General features: G+C 36.3%; 1 protein-coding gene across 1 annotated transcript in view; it reads right to left on the bottom strand.

Moving 5' to 3' along the window:
* SCAPER (S-phase cyclin A associated protein in the ER) overlaps positions 1–8,135 on the bottom strand; it is a 512,156-nt gene that overhangs the window by 91,799 nt on the left and 412,222 nt on the right. The window contains exons 24-25 of the mRNA XM_040492187.1: positions 5,075–5,193; positions 4,146–4,286 (exon numbers count right to left, since the gene is read on the bottom strand). Of these exons, the coding sequence (XP_040348121.1) occupies positions 4,146–4,286; positions 5,075–5,193 (260 nt within the window). The remainder of the gene's footprint in view (positions 1–4,145; positions 4,287–5,074; positions 5,194–8,135) is intronic.

The following is an 8,135-nucleotide window of genomic DNA, read 5'->3' as shown; positions in this document are numbered from 1 at the left end:
ATTTCATATATAAATAAAAATAAATAAATAAATAAATAAATAAAAAAAGAAACTCTATAGTAGTTATAAAACAGTCACACAAACTTTCGATTGTGACTAGTGTAACCTAGCCTATCCCAATATAGCAGGTGGTATATGAGAATGGAATTTGAACCTAGGATTTCTATGTAAGTCAGGATGAGCTGGGTTATGCTGCAGTGAAACACTCCTCAAAAATTTCAGTGGCTTCAAACAATAAAGTTTTATTTTTCATTCAAATGACATGTTCGTCTCAGGCCGGCTGGGGCTCTGTTCTGCGTCCTTGTCTCTACTCTGGAGTGACAGAGCAAGTACCATTTATAGCAACAACAACCAATAGAACTTTCTAAGATGATGCAAGTTTTTAAGTCTACACTGTTCTATATCTGCACTAGTCACATGTGGCTGTTGAGCACTAGAAATTTGGTTAGTGTGATACAGGGATTATATTTTTAAATTTAATTAATTTTAACTTTAATATTGGCTAGTGTATCAGACAGTACAGAGCACTATAGGTCACAGTGGCAGAGAAGAGAAAAAATCTCTGTAAGGTCTTGAATCAACATTAAATGCATTACCTGAAAGTGATCTTCTCATTTTTGCTCACACCTTATTGGCTAGAATAATCATACCATCCAACCCAACCACAAGAGAACCAAGAAATGTCATCCAACTGTGTACTCGGAAAGAGGAAGAGAGGCAGGACATTTGGTCCGTGGTACTATTGACTGCATGATATTGTTTCTTCCATTATGCCTACACAAATATCGTTCATGGTTAAGTTCTTTAGCATATGATGATTACATTTACTTTCTTATACAAATTTTTGGTCTCAGGTAACTTTTTTCATATGCTGAATTTCCTATTTATCTGTCATTAATTCATTGTCAATCTTTCTGGTTACAGTGAAATTTCCTCTCGAGTTCAGACACAGCAGAAATTGTTGATTCTTTTTCTCCCCCCACATTCCCCCTGAAACCTACAACACCCCTGCACTAATATGGACTGTCTGCTCTGTAGGCCTGTGACACAACTCTCCTCTTGGGATTGCCCTTCATCTTCATCTTAAGAATTCCTTTCACCCCTTCCTGGGTTAGATTCCCTTGTTTCTTGGATTCCATGTCTTTTTTTCTTCCCATTCTCTCATTTTGTTGAGGAATATATTCCGACAAGTTCCTAAGAAAGGCTGCATGGAAAGAAAAATTTTGAGACCAGTGAGTCTTTATAGATCTTTATTTCATCCTTATACTTGAATGATGGTTTGGCTGAATGGAGGATTCTTGGTTGCAACTACTTTTCCTTCTGAGTTGTGAAAGACTGCTCCGTTATTTCCTACTCCAAGGGCTGTCATTAAAAGGTCCAAACAAATTCTAATATTTTTGTACATGGTCTGTTTTGTCCTCTCTAGAAACTTTCAGGAACTTCTTATCCCTGATTTCCTGTGTCTTGGTATAGGTTCTCCTTCTCCTTCTTCCTTCTTGTGTGTGTGTGTGTGTGTGTGTGTGTGTGTGTGTGTGTGTGTGTGTACAAAAACTCAGTACTCTTTTCAATCTGAAAACCATGTGTTTCACTTATGGGGAAATTTCTTGCATTATTTCCTTGCTAATTTCCTCCCACTCACTTTTCTCTGCTGGACTTTGGTCCTGAACTGAGCCTGTAATTTTCTTATATTTTGTTTTCTTCAGCTTTTCACCTCTTTACATTTTGTCCTACTTCTTAGGTGATTTCCTTAACTTTATTTTCCAGTCCTTCTACTGAGTTTTTCATTTCATCTATTGTATTTCTAATTTTCAGGAGCTATTTTTAGCTCCCTGTATGTTTTGTTTTTATAGTATTTTTTGTTTCATGGATATGTTTCTCATCTCTGTGAAGTTATGCTTTTTTAAGATTTTCTTCTGTTTCTTACATGGTCTCTGTTTCCTGTGAGTTCTTTCTCTTTAGGTTGTAAGCTTTCCATAAATAAGTGGTAATGTAGGGCTTTCTGTTCATACTCAAGACTGATGCATAGATTAGTTTAGCACAATCTTGATCCAATCACAAGGTGGACACACACTCTGTGTGAAGGGCTTCAAGTTAGATGACTAAACAGAGACCCAGCTTTTCCACTGGGAAATCCCAACTATTAGTAGTATAGGTATGTTCTCCCAGGAGAGTTAGTTTCAGAAGAATGAAATCCTATATCTTCTAAGCCTGGAGTATATAACATGGCCTATCCATTTTTGCAGAGATTCATAGAAGAAGGAGGCCGAGTGTCTCACTATTTAGGGAATAGATTTTCACTTAGTCATTTTGTTTTTGTAGGATTTTTTGTGTCTGTATATGGTGTCCCTGTACCTGGAGAAACTTTAGGTTTCAAACTTGTTTCTGCCACCATTGAGGGGAGTGTCATTTGGCGGTACACAGAGCACATGAAATCTAGGGTATCTAAACTGTTTCTTGTTTAGACTTTCAACCAATTACCCTCTTTCCAGCCCCACTTGTATCCTCATTTTCTGAGATACTTGGTGACTCTAATTCTTGAACCTTCTGGGGTTCTGTGGCACAAATTTTCTTCTGGCATTTTTCTTCCATTAATTTAGGTTTTAGCTTTTAGACAACTGTCCTTTAAGTATATGCTTCCCAGATTAAAACATATTTGCTTTCCTTTTCTTTCTATTTTCTTTGTTTTTGAGGATTCAGGCCTATATCTATCCACTATTAGTGGGGCCCCCCGGCAGAGAAAATATAACTTGTGTTTTCAAGTTGGCCACATTTTAAAATTAACTCAATAAATCCACTAAAAACACAACTTTCTTTTTCTTTTACACACTACAGAAAGAATAGGAGAAATACATTTCTGGGTAATGTCAGTTTCTTCATCATCACAAAATTTCATAATTTTTTCTTTTCAAAACCTTGTACTGATTTTCATCATTACTTCAAATAAAACACTATGCATGTGTATTTAGTAATCTTTCACTTAATTAGAAGTACTTCATCCATTTATTTCTTTTTTGAAGAATATAGTTTGAGAATTAATAAAAAACAAAAAAAACCCTGAGGTACCAAAATTAATGACATTTATTTAATCACCTGCTTATCTAACATTTGAGTATCTACTACATACATGATCAAGGGATCAGAGTGATGCTCTGCTCACCTTATGGGTCATTCAGACCCTACAGACTCTGATTTTATAAACAAATGTAAGAGGCTGAGGTTTCATGGTTTACAGAGGAACAGAAAAAACAATATAAAAGAGGAAAGTGGTGACTATTTTAGAGGCAGGCAGTAGCAAAAGGTGACACTAATTCTGGAAGCACAAGAAAGGACAGATATGAGTGCAAAAAAGGTATTACAACATGAGACTCAGTTGTCTTTATTAGACTCACTCATCTTTATTTCCTCTGAAATTATCATTTAGTATATATCAGTATAACTGCTTATGCTTAAAATGACAACCTAAAGATACTAAAAAAAAAAAAAAAAAAAAGGATAAATTGTGAACAATACTCACTGGGAGAGAGGAAGAGAAGGAAGGACAGAGACTAACATCTATGAGGTTTTTCTACTAAGTCAAACATGGTTAAACATTTTTCCTGTATCATAACATTTAATTTTTACAGATTGAGAATTCAAGTTCAGAGATATCAAGGACATGCCCAAGTTTCACAGCTAATTAAAGGAAGGTCCAGTACTTGAACCTGAATTTAATAGACTTTAGAGCCTGTGTGCACTGATTCCTCACATTGGGTATCTCTTTTACAGAAGATTCAGCAGAAACTTTCTCTTTGGTGGAGGGAAGTAAAAACTAATCATGGGCCAAACAATGTCTTTCTGATGTCTCTTCCATTAAAAAAAAAAAAAAAAAAAAAAAAGAATTCCCTAAGTGCTTTATTCTTGGCCAAAGGGCAAGAATACATTATATTTAAGGATTGTTGGGATAATTCTGGGTGAAATATACTAATCTCATTATCCAGAAACTGTCAATGTGGTTTAAACATCAAATGTCACTTCTTCATCAGCCCTAAGAAAATAAGCTCAGTGTAAAGTAAATCAGATATATTTTTACAATATATTCTCTGTCCATAGCTGGTAACTTTTGATTTTCTATTTCATTGGGGCTTTCTACTTAATTTTAGAAATACCATTTGGCAGTTTCTTCATAAAGTAAACACAAACTGAAAAACCTCCCTAACAATCTGGCAGTCATATGAAGAACGCTCGTGGCCTGCAGGAGCCTAGCTTCCCTTGTTAGGCCTGCTGCAGTGAATCCTGGGACTTCAGACCTAGGTCAAAAGGATGTCACTGTACTGAACAGTCTTTTACTTTCTCCCCATAATTTACTATTTTCCAACAGTCTAAGTTAGCCTGACATTCAGTTCAGCTCCTTATCATATTTTTACATAGAATTTTGTGTTTGTATGTGTATTTTCTCATTTAGTATTGATCCTTTCACTGCTGAGAACAGAATTTTCTTTTGTTTGTAACCTTTACTGAAGTCTTTTTTGTGGTTTCATCAGGACATTTTATTCAAGTGGTCACAGAAATTCTCCTTATCCTTCTATATAGACTTTTCTTTTCCTGCTTTTAAATCATTTAACAGCAACAATTTAATAGGAAACCAATGTTTCATCTAGGAAAGAATTTCAAAATTGCCTGTTAAGGTAAGGAGGGGCTTATTTTCAGTGAGACAGAAAGGTTCTTTCTAAGTCTTCAAAAATGAGATTTGATAAAAAGAAACTTGCAGGGGAAAGTATCTACACTGTAAAGGATAATGTATTCAGAGCACTACTCTATACTGTTGTCTTTTGTCTAGTTGGGTATCGCTGTTACTTGCCAGAGGTAAAATAACTCATTAGCAGCCTGCTCTTTTGGGACACTCAGTAGATGAAAGGCACACCTAGAGTTCTAATACATGTTTACAGACCAACACTAGAGTTTAACTTCCTTCCAGCACAGTTGCGGGCCAAGGGCACATTGCAAGTTGAGGAGCCTGTCCTTTAGGAAAGGTGTGCTAGCAACATCCTCCCCTCCCCCCTGCTCACTGCCCCGATCTATTGCACACCTGGCTTACCTGAGTCTGGAACACATTCCATCCTGGGGTGGGTGGTCTCTGAAGGGCAGGGGAATGTTACCTTCCCAGCATGCACCAGTGCTTATAACTATCACCTGGTGGTATGTACCTGACCTGGCCTGGGAAAAAACAGAGCTATGTAGCTTTTGGCTCTTCTGAATCTGTCACTCCGGAGGCAGAAATCTAAAACCACAATTTTTCTCCAATGGATGAAAGGCATTTCCCTTAGTATATTTCTTCAGAATACACTTGTGGTCATTACCTTACAGTAGCAAATTACAGGTTGACTTCATGTACATATTCTTACTATAAAGTTTCCCCTTCCTCTCAAAAGATATTTTAGCTTCTTAAAATCTACAGGTATTTCATATAGTTTTAGATCTAGAAAGAATTTCTGAATCAAATTTTTTCATTTTATATTTGAGAAAATCATGGTCCAGAGGAGGAAAATATCCTGAGGATAAAGAAACTGTCAAGGTTGGAATGAGTACTGTGTGTCTTCTCTAAACCTACTCCAAGGAGAAATCCAATATTTATGGGACCAAACCGTGAGGCAAAGTGTTTTGGCAAAATTAAGTTAAAAGTCACTGTCACTTTTAAAAGGCAAATTTGCATTTTTCCTCCCACTACCTCACACTATCAAAGTAATTTCAAAAACTTCCTACATTCTTCTTTGCAATACAGAAAGATGCTTTTCTTAGTAGTACAAATCCATCCTTTTGTAACGTGATTTCCCGAGAGAGAAAATTAACTTGGTAATCAGTGGTAATTCTATCCAGATAATTTTTAGTATTGTGAAGTTGGGTTTATGTATTTTTAAATTGTACAGTGTGTTTGTTCACAATGGTAAGAATATGATTTAAGTTCACTGAGAACCAATAGAAGATTGTTTAGAAATACAGGCCTACATCAAGAACCAAGCATAATTTCAAATAAACAACCTAACCTTACACCTGAAGGAGCTAGAGAAAAGAACAAATGAAGCCTAAAGCCAGCAAAAGGAAGGAAATAATAAAGATTAGAACAGAAATAAGTGAAAGAGAAACTAAAAAAACACAATAAATAGATCAATAAAACTAGGAGATAGTTACTTGAAAAAAATTAGAAACACTGATAAACCTCTAGACTTATCAAAAAGAAAAGAAAAAGGACCCAAATAAAATCACAAATGAGAGAGGAGAAATAACAACCAACACCACAGAGATAAAAACAACTATAAGAGAATATTATGAAAAACCATATGTCAACAAATGGGACAACCTGAAAGAAATGTATAAAAATTCCCCAAAAACAAAATCCAGGGCCAGATGGCTTCACAGGCAAATTCTATCAAACATTTAAAGAGGAATTAATACCTATTTTTCTCAAACTATTCCAAAAATAGAAAAGGAAGGAAAAACTTCTAAAGTCACTCTATGAGGCAGCATTTCCCTGATACCAAAACCAAACAAAGACTCCACTGAAAAAGAGAACTACAGGCTAATATCCCTGAAGAACATGGATGCAAAAATTCTCAAGAAAATACTAGCAAACTGAATCCAATAATGCATCAAGAGAATCATTCACCATGATCAAATGGGATTTATTTCTAGGTTGAAAGGGTGGTTCAATATTCCCCAGTCATTGTGATACACCACATTAATAAAAGGATAAGAACCATATGATCATTTCAAGAGATGCAGAAAAAGCATCTCACAAATATCCACTTATGATAAAAACTCTCAACAAAGTAGGTTTAGAGAGAATACCTCAACATACCTCAATATAACAAAGGCCATATATGAAAAATCCACAGCTAAAATCATCTTCAATGGGGAAAAACTGGGAGCTTTTCCTCTATGATCAGGAACATGACAGAGATGTCCACCCTCACCACTGTTATTTAACATAGTACTGGAAGTCCTAGCCACAGCCATCACACAATAAAATGAAATAAAAAAGGCATCCAAATTGGTAAGGAAGAAGTGAAACTTTCACTATTTGCCCACTGTCACTTCACAGGGACTTCTCTTGTAGTAATAACGGTAGTGAAAGAGGCGGCAGTGGTAAGAACAGCTGACAATTAGCGATCAGCTAACAATGTAAGACACTGTGCTAACTACTTCACCCAGATCATCACACTTAATCCACACAATATTCCCACAGACCAGTACTGCTGTTCCTATTTTCAGAAAAGAAATCCAGGGTTTAGAGAGGTTAAATATGGCAGAGTAAGGGCCTCAATCCAGGCAGCCCCCCTGCTGAGCCTGAGCCTTTAACTACTTTACTACACTGTACTGAGGGTTAATCAAGATGACATGTGAAAGTGCTTGGAAATTAGAAAGCACTAAACAAGTGTGAGGGAATTTTTATTGCCACTTCCAGATACTTAGACAAGTGACCACAATTAGCTTTCATTCAATGTTAATAGTTTAAACATTGCTTCCCCTTGCGGCAGCTATTCAAAAGACAATGCTTCATATTCAGCAAAAGCTGCAAAAGTACCTGTGAAGGTGTTTTTGTTAAATATGAAATTTATTGTCAAACTGGTTTCCATACAACACCCAGTGCTCATCCCAACAGGTGCCCTCCTCAATGCCCATCACCCACCATCCACTCACTCCCACTCCCCATCAACCCTCAGTTTATTCTCAGTTTTTAAGAGTCTCTTATGGTTTGCCTCCTTCCCTCTCTGTAACTTTTCCCCTTTCCCATGGTCTTATGTTAAGTTTCTCAGGATCCACATAATAGTGAAAACATACGGTATCTGTCTTTCTCTGTATGACTTATTTCACTTAGCATAACACTCTCCAGTTCCATCCACGTTGCTACAAAAGGCCATATTTCATTCTTTCTCCTTGCCAAGTAGTATTCCATCGTATATATAAACCACAACTTCTTTATCCATTCATCAGTTGATGGACATTTAAGTTCTTTCCATAATTTGGCTATTGGTGAAAGTGCTGCTATAAACATTGGGGTAAAAGTGCCCCTATGCATCAGGACTCCTGTATCCCTTGGGTAAATTCCTAGCGGTGCTATTGCTGGGTCATAGGGTAGATCTATTTTTAATTTTTTGAGG

The sequence above is a fragment of the Herpailurus yagouaroundi genome, unplaced genomic scaffold (genome assembly GCF_014898765.1).
Source record: "Herpailurus yagouaroundi ecotype Mexico unplaced genomic scaffold, PumYag 184, whole genome shotgun sequence".
Classification (NCBI taxonomy): Eukaryota; Metazoa; Chordata; class Mammalia; order Carnivora; family Felidae; genus Herpailurus; species Herpailurus yagouaroundi.
Note: the sequence above shows the minus strand (reverse complement) of the source record. Positions and strands in the feature narration are given on the sequence as shown.